A 27,981-nucleotide genomic window follows, 5' to 3' on the forward strand; every position below is an offset into this window, starting at 1 on the left:
TGGTCTATACTTTTAACCTTATTTTGGTTTCAGGAATCAACTCCCTAATTTTGACGGTGTTCTTTTGAAACACACTATATATATATATATATATATATATATATATATATATATATATATATATATATATATATATATATATATATATGTGTGTGTTATAATTGAACAATATTTTAATTAAATGGAACTTCTAATGGTCTTGTTGATATCATAATGAAGAGCTCAGTAACAGCATATTTCAATGTCAGTATCAGCTCAATAAGTGGCATGGTTCTAATGCAGCATCGATTATTAGGTTTACAAATTAGTTATTTTCTTCTCAAATTCCTTGAAAATGTCACATGAGCTTTACCCTGACAGATTATTTTGTGCAACTCAATAAGGTCTATTGATTGGAATATGTCGCATCTTTGGACTTTTTAAAAAGTAATATCGTAGAAATTATTATATTGCCGCAAATTCAATGTTGGTTTACTACTATGTTGTTCGTCTTATTTGCATTGAGTTCCAAATTCATTTCCTTACATACTGTCAAGAAGATAAAATTTCATCATACATAGAGGAAATGTCTTATATTCAAGTCCTTGTATTTGGCTTATGCATGTGAAGTCGAATAGAGTCTTCACATTCTGGGAAAAGGAAATATGATTTGCTCAAATGTACTGTATTTGCAACAAATTTGTTTTCCTGTCTGTATCGTGACCTTGTATTTTGCTTACAGTGCAGGATGGAAATCGTGATGATCTTTCAGAGCTGCATTGCAGCTGAAAACAGCTGTTAGATGCCAACAGAGAACTTGATTCCGCTATTTCTGGGGGTTGATAGATTCCTGGCGTTGCGACAACGCTACACGATAATACAATAATGTATGTAAAATTTCACGGTCAACATATGGCTTCAGAAACGACCAAAAGGATTAACAAATGATGTACTGTCTATGCTACTTTATAACTAGATAATAATTTTTCATCACTGTTCTTATTTAATCACACCATTAATATTCACCTGTTACCTACGCCTATAAATAGTATTCAAGCTTACCCAACTTTAAATAGCTAGTGATCATAGTTTAGCATGTTCATGCAAGGCTACCTTATATGCAAAATGTAAACTGCAAATAATTCTAACAAACTATCTAAATGAGAGAAACATTAGTGAGACATACTTTACTCAAGTCATGATCTTGAAGATTTTTTTCCACGTAAACGATATTGATCGGTTAACTTTTTTAAAAAGTTCGGTTTAACTTCTCTTTCTTTATATACTGCATTTACTCTGAAAACTCCTTTATATATTGTATTTACTATGAAAACCCCTTTATATATTGTATTTGTTACGAAAACGCATTTATATATTTTATTTACTTTGAAAACTCCTTTATATACTGTATTTAATGTGAAACCTCCTTTATATATTATATTTACTCTGAAGACTCCTTTATGTACTGTATCCACTCAGAAAACTCCTATATATTATTGTATTTACTATGAAAACTTCTTTATATAATGTATTTACGTCTTTATATAAGGTAATTGATAGGCGGAATAGACACGAGGGAAAATCTTGTATACCAATACACACTTTCCCCTCATACCTATTCTATCTAGCAATACAAAACTTGGATTTCATATCCCCTACAAGATTTTTCGAGATACATTTGGATTGTGTGCTTTTATCCGGGACCGCTACAGAGGGATCCAAAGTTGATGGGAGGGATTTCTGGAGGGAATTTTTTCCAATTTTCCCTGTTCAAGTACGTTGTGGGCCCCAATACATAGAACCTCTGAAAAGCTTGTGTCATGCTGAAAAGAATGAACTATAAACCATGATTTTCCAATGAACAGTGTTGATGCAATAGCTATACAGTGAGAGCCTATTTAACATAACACTACACTAACCACATCTCCTTTAGAGAAACGGAATTCTATTATTCTTAAAAGAGCTTAAGTCTAAGATAAAATATTTGAGTTGAGGTGATTTTGAGCTTAACGTCCTTTTCAGCAGCGAGACTATATGAGACAGGACCTACTGATTGACGTGGAATTCGAACCACATGAGCTCCCTCCGGGAATCAAACCCGGGACTCCACGTCGAATGCGCATACGCTAACCGCTTAGACACGAAGGAGTTTGCTAAGATAAAAGAGTTGAGAAATCTAACCTAGATCCCGTTAAATATTATGATGCAATTATCAACTCAGCAGCGCCATTTCAGGTTTTACTTAGGCATGTAGAGAGGGAAGAAAATTCTCCATTGATATACTAAGTTGGTACGAATGAAATGTCCGCTTTATATCTGCTGGGAAACTCACCTCAACAAGACAACACAAGTGTAGACGAAAGTCACCTCTAGAGCTCCTAGACATCCCGATTTACCCCAGGGCAGCCCCAGAGTTTCTTAATCTGCTCCTTAAAAATTATTTAAAACATCAAATGTCACGCTTTCCCCCCAAAATATAAGTTATATTATTTGTGCGATATTTTAAAAATATCGCTTTTATTGGTAACCGATACTCAACTAATAGGAATACTCCACTCTCTGTTATTCACTTTTGGTGAAGGTTATCTTATTATTTAATTGATTCTAATACGTTATCAGAAAGCAAGTACATAACTATGATTATACAAGACATTTTAATAAAGTGTCCCGGTTTTTTAGTCTAATTATATGGAAACCTAAAAAAGATCAAGTGTCGTACAAGTCCATCAAGCAAATTGAGATACCTGCACAGACAGTCAAGAGATAGAGCGTTGCTGAATATGATCGTATCAAAATACACTATGGAGAACACACAATTCTGAGTGATTTCTTTTTACCAATTCAAACTGGAACATACTGCACATCTAGGCACAAAAACATTACAATGCATTTGGGCCAGGAATGGCAAATGAATGAACCATTCTCCGTTGGTTTGTGAAATTTCGTTCTAGTGATACAGTACTGGAAAATAAGCTTTATGGGCACTGACCATCATTATGTGCGGAGAACAACTCATGACCACCGTGGAAGAAGGTTCTCGGAAAAGTGTCATTAGTCATTTCGTATAATCGATAAGGTGGAAAAGTTGGACTCAAAGATGCCACATGCGTTGACACTAGTGAAGAAGAATCACCGTCTGGAGGCGTGTAGTTCTCTCAATGTAAGGAATAACTGCTTAAATTTCCTGCATTGGGTTGTCACTTTTGTTGGAAAATGAATCTGCTACGACAATCGTAATCATTGGATCTTGAACAAAGTCCAAGATGGTTTTGAAAACCCGTCGAAGATGTAGCTAGTATATTAATCTGTAGTGGAGTTCACCCATCATGTTTTTTTTTTTTTTTTTTTTCGTTGAGGCAAAACCATCATTGTGAATTGTTACAGTGCTGGACTCCATGAAATGCAATGTAAGTTTGCTCACAAGCATCTAGAAATGCTCAGAATACATAGTGTTCTCATGTTTCAGGACAGTGCATGTGTAAATGTCCAAAAAATGACGTTGATGCCTAGTTATGAGTTGCAGCGTGTAATCCTCTTCATGTACCGTATCCTTCCGACATCTTTTCTACGAACTACCATCTATTCCGGTACTTCTTGCGAAGGAAGACCTTCCTAGACTATCGGGCAATGCAACATACCGTTGAGAACCTCTTCGCTTCATGGACTGTATATTTCTTTCGTCACGGAATCCAAGCGTTGGCTGGACGGTGACAAAATTGTGGTCCAGCAGTGCCCACATTAACCAGATTTCTTCTTACTTCGTACTTCGAATGGACATTTCTATCATTCCAACATAGTAAGTAGTTTCATAGTTTTCATTAGCATATTACTATAGTATTATATATATATATATATATATATATATATATATATATATATATATATATATATATATATATATACAGATTGTGATCACAAAAATGGAAACACCTGTAGTTGGCAACACGTCAGATGTATGGGTTGGCAGTGGTGTCGTGGCGCCCGCAGCGCCGGACCGCTGGTGGTGGTGTGTTAGGTCGGTCTCCATATTACGTCAGGCGCAGTGGAACAGCAGTGTCCAGTGGCTGCAGCAGACGGAGGTAGTGTAAAATGGGAGACCTCTCAGATTTTCAAAGAGGGCAAATTGTTGGTGCGCGGTTATGTGGAGTGAGTGTGGCGGCAGTGGCTACTGTGTTAGGTGTGTCGCGTGGGACAGTGTCGAAGGTGATGACGACCTACACAACACACGGGGAAACTACATCGGGGAAGCGGAACAGTGGGCGGAAGAAAATCATGAGTGACAGGTCACGCCGGGTATTAAAGCGCATTGTCACGCAGAATTGTCGTGCCACTGCGGAGCAAGTGACGGAGGAACTCAATCAGCACCTCCCCCACCCTGTTTCGACAATCACAGTCCGCCGCGAATTACATGACATGAACTTACGGGGTCGTGTTGCACGGGCCAAATCGCTCATCAGGGACCATAACGCTTTCGCACGCCGCAAATGGTGCCGCGACCTTAAACTTGGACCGTTGAGGACTGGAAACGTGTGATATTGTCTGGTGAGTCATCTTTCACCCTATTCCCAACCACGGGCCGTGTTTATGTGTGGAGAATGCCCAAAGAAGCTTATGATCTGCAGTATCTCCGCCCAACTGTGAAACATGGCTTCGGCTAGGTGATGCTGTGGGCTGCAATATCATGGTTTTCATTGGGAAACTTAGCGGACGAATCACTGCCAACGATTATGTGGCAATTTTAGGAGACCACTTGCATTCTATTGTCCGGATGTTGTTCCCGGACAATGACGCCATCTTCCAGGATGATAATGCACCCATTCACACAGCTGGCATTGTTACAGCGTGGTTTGAGGAACATCGGGATGAAGTTCAACACCTCCCCTGGCCCACCCAATCCCCAGATCTCAACATAATTGAACATCTGTGGTCCGTCTTGGAAACACGACTCCGGCGACGATTTCCACCTCCATCCTCTATCACAGAACTGGCCGATGCCCTGCACGAGGAATGGTGTAAAATTCCACTTGCTACCATTCACGACCTCTATGCCTCCATTCCACGTAGCATCAAGGCTGTTCTGAAGGCGAAGGTGGCCCGACACCATATTAATCAGGTAAGTTGCAATTTCGTTCAGGTGTTTACATTTTTCTGATCACCATCTGTATATATATATATATATATATATATATATATATATATATATATATATATATATATATATATATATATATATATATATATATATTTCTAAGCTCGGGGGGGGGGACAACTGTCTTTGAATAAACTCTTGCCTATGTTAAGAAAATACAACCTAAACACTGCACAATATTATTTGAATCAAATACGGTAAGTGTTGCGAGATAATGTACTTCATTTTATGGTTATAAAACATAGAAATGACAAAATTAGACTTAGTTACAGGAATTCATGAATAAAATTCTTCCCAGAAATAATTATATCTGCCCAGAAATTAAAATTTAGAGAAAAAAGAAATTTATCTTGAAACACACCCTAAATAGTAAAAATGATGACATGTCAGGCATTAATAATGGGAAATTCGTCGCATGTGACCTTCCTGCTCGTTGCTGTCTCTCATTCAATTCGACGCCTCGCCACACCCATTGTAATTTGTTTCGAAATGAAAACAGGAGTAAAAAAAAATGTAGTAGAACAAACCACACCTTTTATAAGCAAACACATTCGAAATGACTGTTTTGTTTCCTTATACATTTTCGCATTTAACTAAGAATTCACTTTCATGTCCAAATAAACTCTTCCAAAGTCAGCAAAGAGAGTCGTAATTTCACGTATGGGATATTCGGTCGGAAAAGCTACGTTGCCTTTTATTTATATTATAGGCAATCACCATTTCTTTCCTGTTGGTGCAGGTTGCATAGAAGTAAGGGAATGTTGGAGATTTTGATTGAAATAAGGATAGCCACCGTTACCATATGGATAGCCATCGTGAAGATGTTAACGGAACTCAGCCGAGATAATTGCTCTAGCTACTGCAATAAACCAACTTCAGATTTTTTTCGTTCAAGAGTTATCGTGTGCAGTAACGGATGAATGGACGTACTAACAGTAACATCTTACAGGTTCCACTGCGTGGTCCTAATAATTTCTTTCGTTTCTTTGAAACATTTTGGGTTGGTGGGTGAGACTTGATTATAAATTTATTATTTGGGATAGGTGCAACATTCATTTTCAACACCTCATCTAAGGTACTTTGCTCGAGATTTTCTTCGTCTTACGTCCCTTTTATTAGGATCCTGATAGTTTGTCTGACAAGATTGTAATGTTAATGCGTCCATCCGTCCATCCGTTGCTCTACGTGATAACTTTGAACGAAAGCGATTTATTATTATTATTATTATTATTATTATTATTATTATTATTATTATTATTATTATTATTATTATTTGCAGTAGGCAGCTAGAGCCAGTATTTCTGCTGAGTTCGTTAATGGACCCAATCTGTAAACATCTTCAGGTAAAGGTGGCTTTAACAGTGGGTATCCATATTTTATGTCCTATACATGGAAATAAATCCTGAGGTTAGAATTTTCTTTTTATAGATTAAAAGGTAAAATATTTGTTTAAAGTTTAAACGTATTTCTGAGGTTTGGTTAAACCTCAAGAAATATTGGTGATGTTAAAATCTCACACACTTGAAGGTGTGAGGGGATATATAATACTGACCGCTTCAACTAGCAGAATATATTCATTCATAAATGTGGTTGCGTGATCCTCTTTATTGTTTACCAGAGTGTATTCTCATTTCAAAGAAAATGCTTTCAGCATGTCGATTAAACGACTAATTATTACTTTTCTTTTTTCCCTTTGGTTCTCTGGATCCTCGTTGTCTCTCAAAGAAGTTCTTCGTTTCTTTTCTTTCTTGTCCGGGTACACGCAACGTTCCACGACAACACCACGTTCTCAAATATGTGTCTCTGCATCATCTTTTTGTCTTTGCTCAGCATCCAAATAAGTCTACTACATAATTGTATAGCTGATATTTCGATTGAGGATGTATCTGCAAGTAGTGCTTGAGTAACTTGAATTCGCGGTGGTAATGTAGGCCCGTAACGACGGGATTTTCAGCTCCTGAAGCTTTCAGTTCAATTGTTCATTTAGATAAACATATGTTCAAAACAAGTCTTAGTGTCATAGTGTACAGCAGGTGAAGGAGCTTGATTGAAAGTCATTTAATTTATTTTTAGCGTTACATTTCAAGGAGAGATTAATATCTTGTATCCTGAACATTATGCTAACCTTCTAATCTCAACAGCACAGCGGGTAGCCCATCAAGCAAATATGATATTCATCACTACTTCCATAAGAATATGTAAGGAACCTATTTTTTACTGTCCTTATCTTGGGATCAACAATGGATCATCTCCAACGGCGAACCTGGTTAATAACTTTTGACTCTCTATATTCTGGCCAAAATTCGTGGCGATCCACCAAATAGTTTTTGATATTTTTTGTCTCCTGAACGAACACACGGTCAGAATAAATACGTAGAGAACGGTGTTTTGGTAACCAAACTCCCTAATGAACAGTAATTAAGAAATTCTATTACTATAACGTTTTTTTTACCGATCACTATATTATCGTGGGTTCCTATCCTTATTAACTTGACAACAAATGTTTGCATCACTGACGGAAGGATGGATTTAGTCATTTCTTGTTTTCAGAAATTCAGGTGTTTTGCCCTATGCTAATCTAGCTGTTCCGGTACCTCATTTTGTTTCTTTTCACCAAAATATATACTTATTTTCTTTACGTATAAAGGATACACACTAAAATGCCAGATACCTCCTTTATATAAATAGTTCTTGTATTTTGGTTGAGAGCTTAGAAACAACCTGACCTTGAATATTCTGAGAACTTAATAAATCAACTTAACCATTAGTGATTTTTTTTGGCTTGAATTTTGTCGTTCAGTTGTTCTGTAATGGTTGGCAATGGTGCAGATCTAAAGCTTATTTCATTCTAAATTCTACTAACACTCGCAAAGTTCGAATTAATATGCAAATCATTATATGATATTCATATTTATCCTGCTATATAAAGGAGGAAGAATACAAATGCTTCCCGCAGATCCCTGCAATACGTGGTGAAACCATTTATCATTTAGAATAGTAGATAACTTCCTCAACAGTGCTGAGTACCAGTGGCGTAGCTCAAAAAGCATATATATATATATATATATATATATATATATATATATATATATATATATATATATATATATATATATATAGATAGATAGATAGATAGATAGATAGATAGATAGATATAGATATAGATACAGATATAGATATATACTAGCTGCTGAAATAATAGCGATAACGGAGATTAGCTATTTGTACTAGACTTCAGAAGAAGCAAAACTATCTAGAAAGTGTAGGACGGAAAATGCCTCCTCCCAAAGTTATAAGCTGCAGCAGAAGACGACGAAATATAAACTGTAAAGCTCCATAGCTCGAAAACCAATGGTAGCCGGGTCAAGGTATTACGCATGAGCTAGTATAAACCTTACCTAGATATGCATGCTTTAAAATACTGGTAAAGGTGCAAAGAATGATATAAAGGAAGTTGGGGTACGAGGAGACACTTTTAAGTAATAATTAAGTATAAATGACAATATTCATGTAGATTCCATATAGGGCTATCCAAAGGGGTCAAAAAATTACGGTCATCATGCCAACTGTGAAGAGAAGTCTAACGTCTGGCTAATTTTAGGCCAAAACATACAAGTTTATGTATCAAATTGAATTTGTATTACTCTGGTACTTGGTTTTCAAACCTGGTGACTAGGTCAGAAAACCATTTTTCGAGCCCTATTAAACTAACTAACTAACTCTATGGCCTATGGAACCCGGTGGTTCAATGCCGCGTTCACACAAGCTCTCCACTGGCTTTTATCCTTAGCCAACTGGATCCAATTTCTACTTTGTATTCCTATTTCTGCGAGATCCATCTTAGTCGAGCACTATACATAGATATATATATATAGCCCATGTCGCCATTACCGACCAAATATTTTAGTTTGGCGATAGATATTTGCATCCTGGGGGAGAAGCAGATTTCCCAGCAGGCGCCTCCCCACGTGGCGGATAGGGGAGTGACCAAAACCAGCACCACTGCCTTGTGAGCTAGCGGAGGGATCTGCAAAGACTAAGAGAAGAACATCCTGACAGAAAAATCCTGGTCCTCCAGGTTGGGGATTAAGCAAAAGGCTAACAACCTCTTCTTGTAAAAAGCAACTGTTCAGAAAACTACACCACAGCCTCGGAATGAAAATAGATGTAGATATGACGGAATAGACAAAAAGAAAGGGAATAGGAATGAGGATTTGAAAATAGCAACGTGGAAGGTCCGAACAATGAAAGTGACTGGGAAAATGCAAGAAGTTGCAGAAGCAATAGAAAAACTTAACATTGACATAGTAGCATTATAGGAAATTAGATGGAAAGGACAGGGGAGAATTGATAAGAAGAAATATATATGTCTATACGGAGGCGACGAAGACCCAAGAAATTACGGTACAGGATTTATTGTAACAAAAAGGATAAAAGACAGCATAATAGCCTTTGAACCGATAAATGGAAGAATAATCAAACTAAGAATAAAAGGCAGATTTCAAAATATTACCCATTTAACAGCTGATGCTCCAACTGAATAAAAAGAGAAAAGGGAAAAAGAATAATTCTATGAGTTGCTAGAAAGAGAATACGAGAAAATACCTAAATATAATGTCAAAATAATATTGGGAGATCTAAACGCTAAAATAGGAAAAGAGGAATTTAATCAAGAAGTAGCAAGAAAATATACAATTCATGAGGAAACCAATAAGAATGGCACAATGCTGAGTCAATTTGCGACAAGAAATAGAATGATAATCAAAAGTACTTGTTTTCCACATAAAAGTATACATTTGGGTATCTGGAAGTCAGCAGATGGTAAAACAGTGAATCAAATCGATCATGTTCTAATAGACAGAAGACACTGGTCAACAATAATATATGTCAGAAGCCACAGAGGACCCAACTGTGATTCAGATCATTTCCTGGTTAAAGTGAAATTAAGACAAAGAATTGCAAAACAAATACCACAAGGGAGTAAGAGACTTAAATGGGAAAGCGGAAAGTTCAACACACCAACAACGGACTAGAGATATAGACAAGAAATAAACAAAACACTGGATGAAATATCAGCCACTGTGATGTGATACTAATTCTACAACTACTACTGCTAATACTACTTTCACTATTACGATTACCAATGCCAGTGCTAGTTCCACTATTGCTGCTACTGCTACTACTATTACTATTACCACTACTGCTACTACTCAGTACTATACTAATACGACAGCGAATACCACTATTGCTATTACTAGTAATACGAAAACAAAGCAATGAAAATGAAATCTTTGAGTTTTACGTCCGACAGTTATGCCGGCTAGACTAAAGGAGAAATCGTGAATGAATAAAATGGAAGGAAACGGGAGAACGCCGAGAACCCCCTCCCACACGGTGTTTGTCCACCACAAAGTTCATTTGTCGAGAGCTGGGATCGAACCAGGGACCCCATGCACCAGAGGTAAACGCTGAACCACTGAGCCACCGTTCCAAGAATACCTAATCGACCCTGGCGTCTTGGTTATTTATTTGATCATTATATTTTGTTATATTTGTAATATCATACTTGTAGTATCATCTACAAGCGACTTTATCATACGTTCTTTAGGTAACTACGGCTCAGGGCGTATGGATGATGATGGGATGAATTGGTGGAATGAAAACAGTGGGAGGAAGCGGAACCACCCCGGAAACTCCCACGCACACGGTGTTTGTCCACCACAAAGCTCACATAGCACGAGCAGGGATTGGTCCGACGACCTCTAGCACCAGATGTGAGTGCTTTCCTATTGAGCCACCGTTGTCCCTCGTAGATCAAGCATCAGTTCACATTCTACGCAGACCGGCCATAGTAACTAGTATTTCTCCTTTTTCTCTGTACTTAGAAGGTAAACTCGGTATCACCAGACATGTCAACTATGACGCGAAGTCGTAGCAGTTGTAGTAGTACTATATAGCAGTGGTCATAGTAGTAATAGCAGAAGTAGTAGTATTAGTAGTAGAAGTAGTAATAGTAGTAGTATTACAGTACTTTGCAGTCTTGAATAAAGAGTCAGTTTCCCAAACACATTACAATTAGCATAGGCTAACATTAGTTTCCGATCCGTCTTTCAGAGTGTCCGGGCCGACCCGGTTCGGCCCGTGCAGGGCTCTGATCTGGAATACCGAAAAAGCAACTTAGATTAGTTAAGATGTGTTGAACTGTATCCCAAAGTAAAGTAAAAGTAGGCATCTTGACCACAATGGCCTTGCACGTCGAGAATGGCCTAAAAAAAAGATGTGTTGTCGCCATTATTATTGAACTTTGTTCTGGAATACACTATAAGGAAAATCAAAGATAGCAACCAGGGCCTAGAGCTGAATGGTATTCACCAGACTATAGCGCATGCAGATGATGTAAATCTCATAGAAGATGATAAAACAATAGAAACAAATGCAGACATTACATTAAACGCTTGCAAGGATATAGATTTAGTAATAAATGCTGAGAAAATTAAATACATGGAAATTTACCGAGATCCTAATACTGCAAATTGAGGCGTCTAGTATCAAAACCGCCAAATCCATTTTTTTAAAACCGTAATTGAGTCCTGTATCGCTTGTTATGTTTTTGATCTATATGAAATCCAAGAAAACATAATTTTGTTTTAGCATACTAGTTCAAATATGGAACTTTGTATGCGTGTATATGGAGCTTCACTGCACGTTTTGCGAGATTACTGGAAACTAAACGAAATGGATGTGGCTAGGGATGCACACGAGACGAGTCGAGACACGGCCCTTCCAATAGAGAAATATACACTTTTCGAGTCGAGACATCACTTTTACAGCACATTTTCGAGACGAGACAGCCACAAATCTTGTCTCGTGCGCATCCCTAGATGTGGCGGATTTTGATACTAGGCGCTTCAATTATGAATACATTAAATTATAAAATAATACCTTCGGTAAAGTGAATACTTTTAAATATCTAAGATTAATATTAACAAATTGAAACCATATTCACGAAGAAATTAACTGTCGACTGAAACCAGGGAATTCATATTATTATTGAGTTCAGAATCTTTTGTTGTCGCTAATTCTGTCGAGAAATTTAAAGCTTAAAATATATAAAACGATAATCATGCATGCTGTTTTGTATGGTTGCGAAACATGGTCGCTTACTCGGAGGGAAAAACGTAGACTGAAAGTATTTGAGAAGAAGATCCTGAAACGAATATTCGGATCCAAGAGGAATGGGAATGGTGGAAACTTCATAACAAGGAACTGCATAATTTATACGGTGTACGAAACATTGTTAGGATCATCAAATCTAGGAGGCTCAGGTGGGCAGCTCATGTAGCCAAAATGAAAGAAAGTAGGAACGCTTTCAAAATTTTACGTGGAAATCCAATCAGAAAACGACCATTAGGAAGACCAAGACGTGGGTGGACGAACAATGTTAATATAGATCTTTCAAAGTAGAAACTGGACCCAGTTGGCTAAGGACAGAAGTCAGTGGAAAACTTTCGCGAACACGGCATTAAACCTTTGGGTTCCACAGGCCATAGGGTTAGTTAGTTAGTTCAAATTAGTAAGTATCCCGCATTTAATGGGACAAAAGTGCAGAAAAAACATAGTTAGTCAATAAAAAGTGTTCATATATCGCTCACAAGTCACCATACTGTGTTTTACTAAAATCGATATATTTACTTGTATATGGATATTTCGACAAATATCGATAACAAAATATCTTGTGTATGAGTATTTCGACAAATAATCGATAAAAAAAAAACTAGGTCAATATTTTCATACCTATCGAGCAGTGGCGGATCTAGCCCGGGGCCGGGGGCCTAGGTCCCCCAGTTTTTGAGTGACAAAAATAATTGAAACTATTTATTATTCACGTATTTTTGAAAGTTTATATTAATCTCATGATAAACTTATAATCTGTGTTCTGGTTGCCCCCAATTTTTAGCTTATAGATCCACCTCTTTCCATATCTACCGTGGATGTCACACGATTATACTCTGTACGCTAAAGAAGACATGATTAATAAAAGTAAATTATTATGATTTGGTAGAATGTGAATTTGGGAGGGAACGGGAGGAAATCTCGAGAAAATCCACGAGTATGATGTCTATCATAAACTAACATGGTCTGGGATCGAACCAGATACACGTCGCAACAGAGGAGGGCGCTCTACCACTGAACCACCGTGTAGTCCTACTCCATATATATAACAAGTATTATTTGCTAACTTTCGTCTTTTAACTTTTTTTCTTATTGTATTGATGTTATGTCAATTTAAAGCAGTTCAGAAGACGAACAAAGCACTTCAGTTCAAAAGACCTTGTATGATATTTATTACAACACACCTTTACCTTCTACATACTTAATCAGTAACATTAATATTTTATTTTCATACTATCGTTAACTTCGTGTTGTAGCGCCGCTTTTCCGGCGTCAAATTTAAATGACGCTTGGGTCTAATTTAACATAGAATCTGAACCACACAGATACATCTATCGATAGTCAAACTGCAGTTGTTTTTGTTAAGGGTTAGTTCCTCAACACAAGCACCTACTAACCAAGCTATAAATAACGTATTTAAAGAGCCCATTAGCGAAATTTGACTCTATTCCAATTTTGCAAACGACGTGGTTAATATAAAAGTACGCTATGTGTATATAATGGTAAAACAATCAGTTTGTTCAAATAAGATAGAAAAGGATAGACAAAAGGGGAAAGATGAAAATATGACTCTCCAGTCTATTCTTGATCAAATTCAAACAATGGTTGACGTAAGACCTGTGAAGGTGGTACTCGAAATAGCCCTTTTGTTCGCCTCCATCTTTTCCTGTTCCTCCGGCTGAACAAACAAGAAAGATTCTTCCGCATTTCGTTTTGCGTTGGTTGAGGTTAAATGAACTGTAATGTCACTTACCTTTTTCTTAATGCACAAAGTCAAACAACATCTTAGGTACTTCCCCAGTAGGTTCGACCCAGTAAACGTCCAATACACAAATAGGATAAACGAAAAGTTTTGGCTTGACCAGTAGGTTCCGGCAAGAGGGCTCAGTTCAGTGTCTCTGTGCTTTGTGAGTTCTCTGGGTAAGAAATAAATAATATAGAACGATAAGAATGACTTGACCGCTGAGTCAAGTAATCCTTTTCTGCATGATTGTTTTTCTTTTAGCGAAAAAAATAATAATCAGTATTGGAAATCCTCATATGGGAACTTGAAAAATGATTTAAAACTTGAATTTGAGATTTTTCACTTAATTCCGACGAGAAATATCTGCCATATATGACACACTTACAACTCACAAACAACATGCCAGATGACATCTAAATATCTTATTCATACACGTCAATATCTCACGCAGCAGACAAAATAGTCATTTGGTGCCTTTGATAAAAAGCTAAAGTGAAAAAAGGGTATGTGCCATATATGGCACGGCATGCGGCAAGGGGTTAAAAAAAATACAGGTTGTTGTCCTCAAGCCCGTTATACGCTATACGTTAAAGTCGTGTTTAATCAAAAGCTCTAATTATTTTTATGTAATTATTCAGGAACTTCATTTTGCACAAAAATCTGCGAGTAGTGACATCTGTTAGCGTGAGATAGGAAAGTGATAGTGTACGTAGCGACATCTACCAGTGTGACTGTTTAGGAACTAGCGTAACGCTATAATCAATTCTCATTGACCCCCTTGTCTTTCTACAACCAACATTACAAATCTCTTAAGCTCACTTGTATAACACTCCAGGATAGCGTGATGCACAGACTATGTTTGCTCTTCACAATTAGAAGTATAGCTAATATACTGTAGCAAACTGTTACATAGCCAAATCAGGTTATAAGATTTCTCCCGGGGTGAAAATACTACTGCGAAAATACCGGTAATTCACATTTGAGAACAATTGTATATATGACTCAAGGGAGAAGTTTGCCTCTCGATCATTCCCTGAAATCATCACTGAAATGAGAAAGTACTGTAATAGCTAGAAATGATTCATTCTCAATTAACTATGAAAGTAGGAGTCATTATGAGGGACGTCCGAAACTTGTTACCCTCATCATGATAAAGACGTGCTAATAATGTAAAAATTTACACAATGGTAGGTTGGCATTTCATTAAACTCTTTGCTAAATTGAGTCTTTACCGGTCCTGTTTAATTCGTATTACAGCCAGAAAACTAGATGACAGTAGCATGTTGAACAAAATAGAATACCCCATCTTCAAGGGAAATTAGACAAATGATACATGAAGAGATGTCAACTTTGTGTGGTGAGGAAAGCCCTTCTTTTGACCCAATAAAAACTCTCGAAGATAGAATTCAAAAATGGCCTTATAAGTCTAGAGGAATGACCCAAGAGAGGGTAGTCCCTCAACAACTATAAACTCAAGCGTATGTGTCAAAAGTTGAAAAGCTAGTGGTTGAAGATAGATATGTGACTATTAACTGTTTAGCTAAGGAGGTTAATGTTACTAAAGGGCATATTCACATCATATGATATGATGTTCTACATATAAGCACTTAGCAATTTTCGTTGACACTGTTTCAGAAACAGCAACATATGCAGCGTTCACAAACAATTGTAGACCTATACTGCAAGAAGGATCCTTCTATAAACTGATTAGTGACTATGGATGAAAGCTGAATGTATCTATTTGACCCTGAAAACCAAAGAAATGAGCAAAATACGGAAACATATCTCGTCCCCCGTTAACAAAAAGAATAAGGTACAGTATTTATTGACCACATATCCGTGTTTAGGGATCATAAAGGTGTGATGATGATTGACAAAAACTGGCTACAAATAAGGAAACTGGTGCAAAAATTACAGGATGCTATCAAAGCAAAAGGATGGGGCTAGCTCTCAAAAGTGTGTTGCTGCTATCAGACAATGTATTGGCACACTAACTAGCAGAGACATTACATTTAGGTGCCAATGTGGCTAAAAATCTTTATCCCACCCATCATATTCACTTGATCTAGTTCCATCCGATTAGTTGCGCTTCCCAAGTATGAAGAAAAATTTACAAGATACGTGTTTTGAAAATGAAGAGGTCACGAATGCGATGGAAATCTGGTTTCCCTATCACTCCCCAGAGTTCTATGTAGATGATATTTACGATTGATCCATAGATGTAAGAAATGTATGGGAATACGAGGAAGTATGTAAAGAAGGACGCGTCCGTGGACCAACTTGCAGATCATTAGCTCATATCTATCATGAGGATGGTAAGGATTCCTGACCTCTTTCGTATAATTTGAGCATCTTATTGTTATTGCTGTCAAGTTTCATTAAATAAATACACATTTCAAAACCGCACGCACATCATTATTTCACGTTATCGATACTGAAACTGTTTATAGACAATTAAATGACCAGTGATTAACAGTTATCAAAACCTACAATGTATGATTTTAAGTTGTTTACTTGAGTTACTTTTTGTTTAAATCATATTTTACTTAGCTAAATATTGAATTGAATGCCAAGGCTTCAGAAAACACTTGGTTAGAATTTAAGAAACGAGTTACTAGATGTGTCAGACCAAAACGCTAATAGCTAATAATTGATAAATTTGAGATGCAGAGAGAGAGTGAATTAACGTTATAGAGGCTGAGATACCCTAATTGATCAGCAAGTCACAATATTTTATCATTTGAGCTTCAGAATACGTCGGTAAGTGAGGAAAAATTCCACTTTCTTGCTGAAACAAAATGGTTGAAGTTACAGGATTTTTTAAAAATAAAAAGACAAACACACTGTTCAAGCAGCACAAATTAGTTAGTAAATGTAGTTCCTTTTCAAGGTCAAATGAGATGCCAAATTATAATTAAGGCTTGATTTCGTACAACAGACAGAATGAAAACATCTTCTATAAATAAACACCAACATTTGCTTTCAAGCTTCCTTATGTTTCACCCTTCTCTTCCTGAATGTTTTTTTTTTCCTAATTTACTTTTTTTGCTGTTTGTCATCTGCTTCTAGTTAGAAGCAAAGATAAAGTATCATCAAGTAAAAAGGGAAATGGGACAAACAATTTCCACCTGAGAAGGTGCAAACAATTTTTAAAAAATATTTTTTAAATGTAACGAACTTTTTATTCAAACATCTGAAATACAGTGAAGTAAACATAAGCAGTGTTCGTAGTTTAAGAAAAAAATTCCCTACTCTAGGGAAATTTCGTAGATAAATTTAGCAAAGAGGGGAAAAAAGGAAATTTTTCGATAAAATGTTGAAAATCCAGGGAAATTCTCCCGCTGACTGACATTTTTTCTTTGTTCTTCAGATAGCAATAGTTTGTGTATGTGTGTGTGATTTTTCAAAGTACCTTAACTTCCAGCCATTATTGGCTGGGTGTATTTGTGTGCATTTTTTGTGGAAAAAATTGAAGGATAATTCTTCTAAAAACTATATGCAAGAAACAAAACAATAAAATAAACGTGGTTGGCACTTTCTTGAATATAGTTAAATTAATATTATCACACAACTTCTATCGTAGGATTATAACGTTAAACATACTAGGGAAAATTTGATAAGATAAAGGAAGAATTTTGAGTAATTTGAGGGAAATTTTCTTATAAAAACCTACGAACACTGAATATAAGCTTACGGAGCCAGGAGTGGCAACAATGTTGCCTCCCTAGATTACTGTTGAAACACAGGGTGAAACTGGTCGTTAGAAGGTTCTTTTAAATTCTCAGAAGTGGACATGTCTCCCTAGCAAAATATCTTAGTTACGCCAATGAAACCTAAATGTTAATGTGCTAGAACGAGGATTTTAAACTGCCCTACGCTTTATTTTTAATCAAACGAGAAAGAAAATAACAAGCTAAATTCTAAGTAGGTTTTTCTTTGCAAAAGTAAGAAACCACTTTTTACTATAAATTTCAAGAACATTTACGGATATAAAGTTATAAAATAATAATAATAAATGTGATATTAAAGTTTGCTAAATTAGTTTGATAATGTTATGTTCTAATTTTTTTCCAAAATAATGCTAAAATGTTTCAAAGGCAAACATAACGTGATAATGTTTTTAAATATCTGGAGTTCTTTTTTTTTTTTTAGTTTAATGTGCCGCAATTATGCACTGAGGCTACGGGAAACGGAGATCATAATGAAATGGATGATGATAACGTTGGGATGAAGAAGCTGGGAGGAAACGAGAGGACACCGAGAAAGCCCAAGCACATTGTGTTTGTTCACCACGAAGCTCACTTAGCTGCAGCTGAGATCGAACTATGGACTTCAATGTACCAGAGATGATATTGCTTCTGGATATGGAAATCGTTTCTGACTGCAGTGACATCTATGAGCAAGTAAAATTAACTAAATGTAAATGGAAACTTCTCATATGATACATGAAAATCCATTTAAGTATCTATGATAATAGTAAGTGTCAAATAATGTGTTTGTTTCATTTTAATTAGTGTGTATGGACTAGAGATGGGTAATTTGGTTAATGAGCTTACGCATTTCAACTAAAAAATTTTTAAAGTCAGTGGAATATTTCATATTTCTATCCACGCGAAACAAGATCTAAAAAATAGACTTTGTGTGATATGTGATTTGGAAAATTATAACAATTGACAAATATGAACCTTTTACTCCTGTGGAGCATGGAAGTTTCTCAGTTGTGGCAAGTGACCTGCTAATAATGGTAAAAATGCTGCTGCTGATGATCAGACCATGTATGAGACGTGAATCTGTAGTTTATTAAGGTGGAATCCGAATCACCAGAATGGATTCAAATTCCAAGGCTCTCCCATCGGGAATCAAACCCGGGACCCCGGGCGCTAAAGCTGCTGATGTTAGCCAGTAGACCAGCGGCAAGGGTTAACACAGTGTTACAGCACTTACGGTTCCTTAAATATTAAAACTAACTTACTATGAAAGAAAATGCATTTTACGAGTGGTTGAAAAACAACTTAGTTCATTAAACATTGAAAACAAAAGTGTGCAGGCATCAACTTTCTTTTAGAGTTTATTTGCTAATATTTTACACTAATAAGAAGTCTTACGAAACAACCTATGGTCTACTTGTAAAAGTCAAGTTGGAATTTGCGCCCGATTGCGGACATACACTCTTGCGGACATGCGGTACAAACTTTTATTGTAAGGTCTCATAGCATTTACTTAAGGTCCTTCCATAAACTCAACTCCCTCCACTTCTTTGAATTTTAGTGAATAGGTCTAACGTAAAGGCAGTGATGAATATCAAAAATGTAGAAAGTACCAACAAAACGTTATCATATGAACAAATAATTATTTTCAGAGTTGCCAACCTCAGAGAACAATATTATCGATTTTAAAATCTTCTTTAAAATTATCGCATATTACAAAAAATTATCATACGAGGGTCACTACGAAAGTTTTAAGATACGCATTATTGTGGCACAGTATTTGAATTCCAACAATTGCGTTTGGTAGTGGTATCCAGAGCGAAGAAGCGAAGCAAGTTTCAACTCGCCTCGCTTATCGGCGTGGTCGTACTGCCTTCACTTGTTTGTTGATATGAGCAGTATTCGGCTGTCTAGAATGGAGCTCGAAAGGGAACATTTCCGAGCAATGATTCTTTACGATTTCAAAAGTGGTTTGAAAAAGACACAAAGCCTTGACCGTTTGCAGGGGACATTTGGGGACCTTGCTCCTTCCCGTGCTACAATTTTTCGGTGGTTTGGTGAATTCAGAAGAGGCCGGACATCGCTTAAAGATAAAGAGAGAGCTGGACGTCCGGCAACAGCTGTGTCAGATGAAAACATTGCCGCTGTGGAATAAATGATTCGAGAAAATCCTCGAACAACTTTCAAAGACATTGTATCTACAGTGAACATTGGATCGCCAGCAGTAACAAAAATTCTTCATGATTATCTTCGGCTCAGGAAGGTTTCATCTCGTTGGGTGCCTCACACTTTGACTGAACAGCAGAAGCGCATGCGTGTGGAATGGTGTGAAGAAATGCTTGCAAGATTTGATGGAGGCAATTCTCGACGCGTCTCTGACATTGTTACTGGTGATGAGACTTGGATCTATCAATTTCACCCTGAAAATAAAAGCCAGTCTACAGTTTGGATTTTCCAGACGAAAATCCACCACGAAGGTGAAGCGACCGCGAAGTGTGGGGAAGAAGATGGTCGCAACGTTCTTCTCCAAATCTGGCCATGTTGCAACTGTTCCACTTGAAGAACAAAGGACTGTTACTGCTCAGTGCTACACCACTGTTTGCCTAACAAAAGTGTTCCAGAAGCTTCGGGAACGGCGTCCAAGAACTGGGTTGCGTGGGATCCTGCTTCATCATGACCACGCGTCCGCACACACGGCCAACATCCCAATTCAGTTTTTAGAATCTGCGGAAATCAAACTTATGACTCATCCGCCGTATAGCCCTAACCTGGCTCCGTGTGATTTTTTTCTGTTCCCCATGATCAAAGATCGCATGCGTGGGAAGAGATTTTGCAGCCCTGAAGAAGCTGTAGTGGCTTACGAGAATGAACTTTCAACACTTGAAGAAAAAGAGTGCAACACTGCTTCCAAAAGTGGTTTACGAGGATGCAAAAGTGTGTACAGTGTAATGGTGAATACTTTGAGAAAATGTAAGTGTTAAAATGATTTTAAGTATGTAAGTTATTTCACATCTCAAAACTTTCGTAGTGACCCTCGTATAGTCGTTATACACGTGATAATTTGTAGAAACCAGTATAATACTACTAATAATAGTAATAATATATAATAAATTTATCTAGTAATCTTTAGTTTCGAACTCCAAATCGGCTTCACTGTCCTATTTTTAAAATCCTTGTTAACACTACACTGAACAACAATATTTGCACTCACTCGTAAATATGATTGAATGTAAAGAATGGATGCACGGTTGTCATTTGCCAATTCTCAAATTATTATTGATTTATTTTTAGCGGGAATGGCTGTTATAAAACTCAGTGTGCGTGTGTGTTTTATAATTATTTATAATAAATTATCGTATGATTGGAAACTGATTGTTTTCAAATCCTTTCTTTTAGTTAATATATTTTGGTGTCCAGCAATTATGATGTCATAAACTGAGCACTCAAATTTCTGGTCTATAAAAGCAGCTCGGTAACAGTTATTCCTGTATATAGTAGCGTTTTGTATGCACCACTTGGGTACTTTCTGCATTTTTGATGTTCATTATTTTTAAGTTATTCGTTATTTTTTTTTAAAAAAAAAAGAAAAAGCTGACCTTATCAAAGAACCGTAATGTTTCACTTGAAGTTAATGTTTGACAGGTCGTTTTCATGTATTTGCTTCTAATTCATTCATGTTCTAAAAAGCAATAAATAATTTCTCTTGACGAAAATTTGCGTTAAGTCCAAACTCAAAATTTGATAGCTTAACTCAAAAACTTCGAAATGTGGTGTAGGAAGATGAAGAGAATAAAATGGACGCACACACACACACACAGAGAGAAACTAACAATGATGTTTTAAAACGGATAGGGGAGAAGAGGACCTTTTAAGCCAGCATTTCTTACAGGAAGGCCACTTGGATTGGACACATCTTGCGAAGAAACTGTGTTCTTCATACAGCTATAGAAAGAAATATGGAAGGAAAGCGACGAATAGAAAGAAGAAGAATACAACTGATCGATGATTTGAGAAATAGAAGAAAATGAGAAAATGTTGGGAGTTGAAAGAAGAAGCAGAAGATCGAGAAACGCAGAAGAATTATTTCCAGGTAGGTCCAAATCTTTTTTTTAAAGCCACTAGTCCCAAGACCTGCCGAAAGGCAGAATACTCAATAATAATAACTCAGAAACCAGAGGTTTTCATAGAAAAATATTTTACGTGCATATTAAGTAAGTCAAAATCTAACTCTGAGTCAATTTTGATGAAAATCAAAATAGTTCTCTAAATTCCGTATGATTGATTTTATTTGTTTAGTTATTTTACAGACATCAAATAAACGGCAGCAACGTTATAAAGATGTTACTAGTAATAGAATATTAACAAATGATAAAACAAGGCTGTTAGCTTGCAAACTAATATTTACATACGGTGTCGATGAGAAAACGAGACATAAAGAGAAAGAGTTTTAGCATTAGAATCTCTGTAAAACATAACATCATGTAGGATTGGCCTAAGACATGTTTAGAAAAAAAAATCGGGGAGGAACTTATCTTTTTAAAAAAGAAACTCAAAGTAGTTTATATTTTTTTTTAATGATATTTTATCCTGAGAAAATGAAAATTTCTGTTAAGTTCTAACTATCATATTTACCTTTGATACGAATTTGTGTACATCTCATTCTTAATTTTTCATTTTACGAAATTACCTTCTTTAGGCTACTACCAACAGAACATACCGCTTGTTCAAATTGTAAACACAGAACCTTAAATCTGTAGCTTTAACAGTAACAGTTCTTTTAGGTTGGTTTCAAGTATACGGTCCTTTTTCAGCAACGAAGCTAGGTAAGACGTTAACCTACAGCTTAACGTGACATCTGAACCACATAAGCTCTCACCAGGAATCGTACCCGGTTCTCTATATAGCCACGAGGCAATTTTTTAAAAAATAATAGTTATCTTAATAAGCACAAAGCTTTGAAAAGTTTCCACTATTTCGATATTCTATAATTATACCCATGGGCAGCGATTAGGGGGGGCAAAGGGGGGCAGTTGCCCCCCCACTTTTTTGAAATGACACATTAATGTATATAGTTTCATTTGGAAATATAAAATTTTTGTATGTATTAATGGTTCATAGAATAAAAATTGTGCCATAAAATATTTGCCGTCCCGTGAGTACGTATTGGTTATCTCCCGTTCAGTTAAGAAAGCTACAGGAAATGGGTTTTAATTGCCACGAAAAATGACCCAAAAATTCACCTATTGGAGCGCCACAACTCGAGTGTACTTTCCTTCTTCTTACAAGGACTCAATATGTTAGTCAGCCGCTTTGGTACTAATTGAAATAACATTTCGTATTTTTTAAAAAAAGTCCTTCACAACTTGTGAAGACGCGGCAATGTTTGCAATGTAATATACGAGTTTAGGGGTATACCTATACAATTTTTATATACAATTAAATTTAGTGAATTCAACATTATTCTAGGTTTTAGGATTGCTTTGTATAACTGGAGTGATTCTAAGTATTGTTGAGTTTTGACGTATTCCAAGAAATTGAAAACTGTACTTAATGGCAACGAACATGCATCAGGAAGCTGCAAAGTACTTCTTTAAATGTCGCAGCATATGCTTCTAGTATTTATTATCTTTCTAAGAGTAATAACATACATTTAATGCCATGTATGGAATTAAAAATATAAGTTGTTCATTAATCCCCGTTTCAATGTAACTTTTGCAAAACAAGCCTCATTTTTCATTACTATTCGATTAACATTATTTTTTCTGTTTAATTATTTTGCAAATTTGTTATTAAATAGGCCCATAATCTGATCACACAATTTTCCAGACAGAATTTTTAGATGTTCTTGAGCAAGAAATCAAATCTCTTCTTACACCTTCGTTGTTTAAGAGTAAAAAGAGCTAGTATATACTTGCGTTGCTCTTGCCAATCTTCTATATATATAAAAGAGAACGCACAAATCCTTTGTTCCCTCATCACGCTAATACGGCTGAACCAATTTCTTTTATTTTTGGGGGGTTATTAGGATTTGGACCCTAGATGGTTTTTATCATATCACTTTAATTTTTAATTACCAGTGTCTTGAGATAATTGACCATTCAAGTGTCCATAACGTACAAATCCTTTGTTAGTTCATCATGCAACCCGTTATTTATATGCAACCCGCATGACCGTGTCACTCGGCGGGTTAACATAAATGACAGGCGATATAATGTTAACATTTACTGCAATCTACTATGGTTTTTATCATATCACTTGAAAGCGAAAACTTCCGGGATGACCGCAGCGAAGCGGGGCGGGTTAACATAAATGACAGGCGATATAATGTTAAGATTTACTGCAATCTTCTATGGTTTTTATCATATCACTTGAAAGCGAAAAAGTAAAAATTATCTAAGTAACAAAGTTTATTGCGTTCCGGAGTGACCGCAGCGAAGCGGGGTGAACGCTGCTAGTTTAATTAATAAAATATGAAACACGATATACAGTATTTTAACTGGAAAAGACAGTATCCTAATAGTTATACAACCTTTCGTCAAACAAAATGTTAGAAGCAACCAGGAAAACAAACATTGATATACAAATATTGAGATCATGTCTTGCCCCCCCCACTTTTAACGTCCAACCGCCGCCACTGATTATACCCATGTTTATTGTTGCAGAATAACCCTTACTTTTTGGATGTATGTTAAATAGCTCTTACAAAATGAAGTGAAATCTTTCAGTTTAACGTTCCACGAGTATGCTCTTTAGGCTAAGGTAAACGGATAAATAAGGAAAGTGAGTAATGATGGAATAATGTGTGGAATAAGAATGTAGAAGGAAACGATAATACCCGAGAAAATCCACGGACCCGATGTTGTCAATCACAAACTTACCTGGCCGGGATCGAACCAGGGACCCCACGTACCAGCGATACACACTTTACCACTGAGTCACTGTCCTCCCCTAGTAGCTTTTAGGGAGCCAAATGTATCTTTAGAAATAAGATGGGTGATGGAAATACAACCAAAAAGGGGCGACAAATGAAATCTAGAACAGTGACTGTTTATTATTTAATATGGTTGTTTGTAGTAGGGTACTATGTATCTTTGCTGGTGTGTATACATATCTCCTATTGGAAGATAAAGAAACGCTCGGACGTAATAAAAATGTTGTAACGATGCCAAGTCAAGAGCCTGTTATGCTTATATATGAAACTACGATTGTCATAACTCGTTTGCTTCTGTTTTCGCCTTTTACAATGTTGTATTTAAGTCTTAAGAAGCTTGGTTTATCAAAACTTCTTTATATATTACTTTAGTGTCCGTCCGGGAGATACAAAATGTCAAGAACTCTTGATGCAGTACCATCAATTTTGGCCAATATGAAGATCAAAAATTAGAAATCGAGATCATTGATGGAGATGATCCATCTAGTTGGATTCAAGATATGGACAACTAAAAGTCGGTTCCCCATTTTTTTTCTATGGGAGTCATTACGGGAGTCATTTCTATGGGATATCATCCTTACTTGGTAGATTACCCGTAGTACTGTTGAGGTTAGCAGGTTATTATAATGCTCAGGATGCAAGTCACTAATCTTCCTGTGGAATACAACGCGAAAATGAAACTAAACGACTTCCAACCAAACTCCTTAACGTGGTGTACACAGTGTTACCGCTACTTGCTTTTTAAGAAAGAGAATCATAAAGACAGTATATATCGTGTACTATCTTCAGAAGTCATTCGATATTCATCGAACTTGGCACAGAGTCAAACTTTGACTTTCTTAGTGTGCATACGATTTTTTTTCAGATGTTCGATTCTCGAGTTATTCGACAAATTTGGGGCTTGGAATTTGTTAAATTTTTGAAAAAAAAATCAGAGATAGTGAGAATATTTACAAGAATTAGGAAGAAAGTTAAGAGGTTAAACGTTAACATGTTAAACATTAAGTAAAACAAATGTATTTAGCAACAAATATTTACTCAAATCAATGAAGGACCGATATTCTGCACAATCGGAAATCTCATTACTATACTGTTTTATGCTGTATTAGCCCTTAACTAAACCTACCTTAGCTCGAAAACTGAGCATAAGTAGAACTGTAAACATTCCTACCCCTTCTTATTTCTGATCCAAGTAGCGTGCATCAAGTTAGGTTCAAATCATTGTATACAACGGTACGTGAATTATTTGTTTATTTAGTGTTTATGTCCTAGTCACCAGCAAGGGCAATATCAAAGTGTAACTACTGTTCAGTTACACTCCTACGTGAATCGAACCAGATCTCCCGTACCAATATACAAAGCGAATATACAAATAATTTACCCACAAGGGAGCTTTAGTGCCTATTATTTACACTTACTTATTCAATATATCGAATTTCCGTGCTTAATGCGTTGAAGGCTAAATAAAACATACGAGAAATATAAGCAAGTAACAGTGGTAACAGTAGCTAGAATGATAATACACTAGTGGGAATAGAAAACCTCGTAGATATCTAATTACTAGCTACGAATTTTACATGAAGCAATTACGGCTTAAACGCTTGAAATTGATCTCTAGAGTTAAGCATTAGAGTAATAAATGACCATAGCTCTCGTTTTGCTTAAATTGAAGATCAATGGCCTATATATTTGAGGAAGTAAAGTCAAAAACTTGATGTAAATATTATCTTTCTACATTAAGATCAAATTTCTTGAAATTAACTTAGCGACATTTGCTTCTTCCTAATATATCAGGGGAATCATCTGCGAATTTTGAATTGGGGTACTCTTGGCTATTGAATGTTTGTTCTCTAATCCTAATTCTCAATCTATTTCCTCACTCCATCTTACTAATTCAGTTCCACTTTTTTTTTTAACATTCTTTCGAACTACAAGGTAAAGTAACTGATCGCCCTACCCCTGATCCAAGAGTTTAGTTTTACCGTTTAGCTGTGCAAGGTATATCTATTAGATTCTGCTTAAGAGCAGAACATTCAGACAAGGCACTAATTTGCCGAAAATTGAGATTTTAAGTCTCACTTTTATGACGCATTCTGTTACTTAATGACATTCAAGACAATGAACGCCTACTTTTCTTCTTGAAGATGCATTATCTTATTCCTAAGTAGAATTGCTACAAGTGTTTCTTTTTCTTTGTATCCTTTCTTACAAATTAATTTGCCAACAGTACTCCTCATCAGGTGTTAAATAAGAAGCTTTCTGTGCAAAATGTTTTATTTTAATTTTTGTACATCACTGAGAAAAATCCGTTATCCGGACAGCGGTATATTGTATATACAAATATACAGAATCCTTCTGTTTACTACAGAAATCAGTATGGAGCATCCGTTATCCATATAACACATACTTTTCCCGGTTAAATGTTACATCATGCTGTTGTAGGATGTCTGACATCCAATAGTTGAGTTGAATTTCAGTTTAGCGTCCCTTTCAGCAGCGAGGCTATGTGAGATGTGGACCTACTGATTAACGTAGAATCCGAACCACATGAGCTCCCGCCGGGAATCGAACCCGGGTCTCCCGCGCCAAGGTGATATCCAATAGTCTTCCGTATATTACATACATATACGTATGTTACACACAACAGCTATATGTTACATACGTCCATCTGTATGTGAAATCCTGACCGCTTGTATACAGTTCTTTTGTTCGCACGGAAAGTACGTTTATTCGGAACACTTATGCGGAAAGTATGTATAAAATATATTTTTTCAGTTATATGTTTGCTGTACGCCAGGTCCAAAAACTACAGGATTAACACATGTAACCTACATTGTTACGTACGCCACATACGTTTTTCCTCAATGTAAATGTAATACTTTTTAAAACCATGCCTAGTATTTCTGTTGCTTCGTAACATAGAAAAGCTAAACAAGTGAATGAAAAACATTGACTTACCACTTCATGATACAATAATTCACACACTGTTAATACTTCTGTGCAGGCAGCGTCACAATAATGTCTTCACAGATTCAAAATTCGAAATAACATAAATAGATAATGTCCATATGAATACGAGATATTGCAAAGTTTTGGCGCTCTTTTTTCACAAAATATGCTTCCGGAATGTATTAATAGCTCAATAACAAGAGTCACAGGAAAACTTTAAAAAAGAAAACTAATTCTCATTCACTGATCATTTCCTTATAAATAAATTTAAAAAAAAAAATGTTCGTCTTCTGTGATCACTGTCTATAGTGTCCAATCCGTTGCCTTACTAAATGCATTTTCATTTAAT

General features: G+C 36.2%; 1 protein-coding gene across 1 annotated transcript in view; it reads right to left on the reverse strand.

The window, feature by feature from the left end:
* The window catches only part of Asator (tau-tubulin kinase asator), a 348,933-nt gene extending 321,271 nt beyond the window's left edge, over positions 1–27,662 (reverse strand). Inside the window, exon 1 of the mRNA XM_081728236.1 lies at positions 27,642–27,662. Coding sequence (XP_081584362.1) covers positions 27,642–27,649 — 8 coding nt within the window. The 5' untranslated portion in view covers positions 27,650–27,662. The remainder of the gene's footprint in view (positions 1–27,641) is intronic.
* Positions 27,663–27,981: the final 319 nt, after the last annotated feature.

This window comes from Thermobia domestica, chromosome 10 (genome assembly GCF_964235325.1).
Source record: "Thermobia domestica chromosome 10, izTheDome1.hap1.1, whole genome shotgun sequence".
NCBI classification, from domain to species: domain Eukaryota; kingdom Metazoa; phylum Arthropoda; class Insecta; order Zygentoma; family Lepismatidae; genus Thermobia; species Thermobia domestica.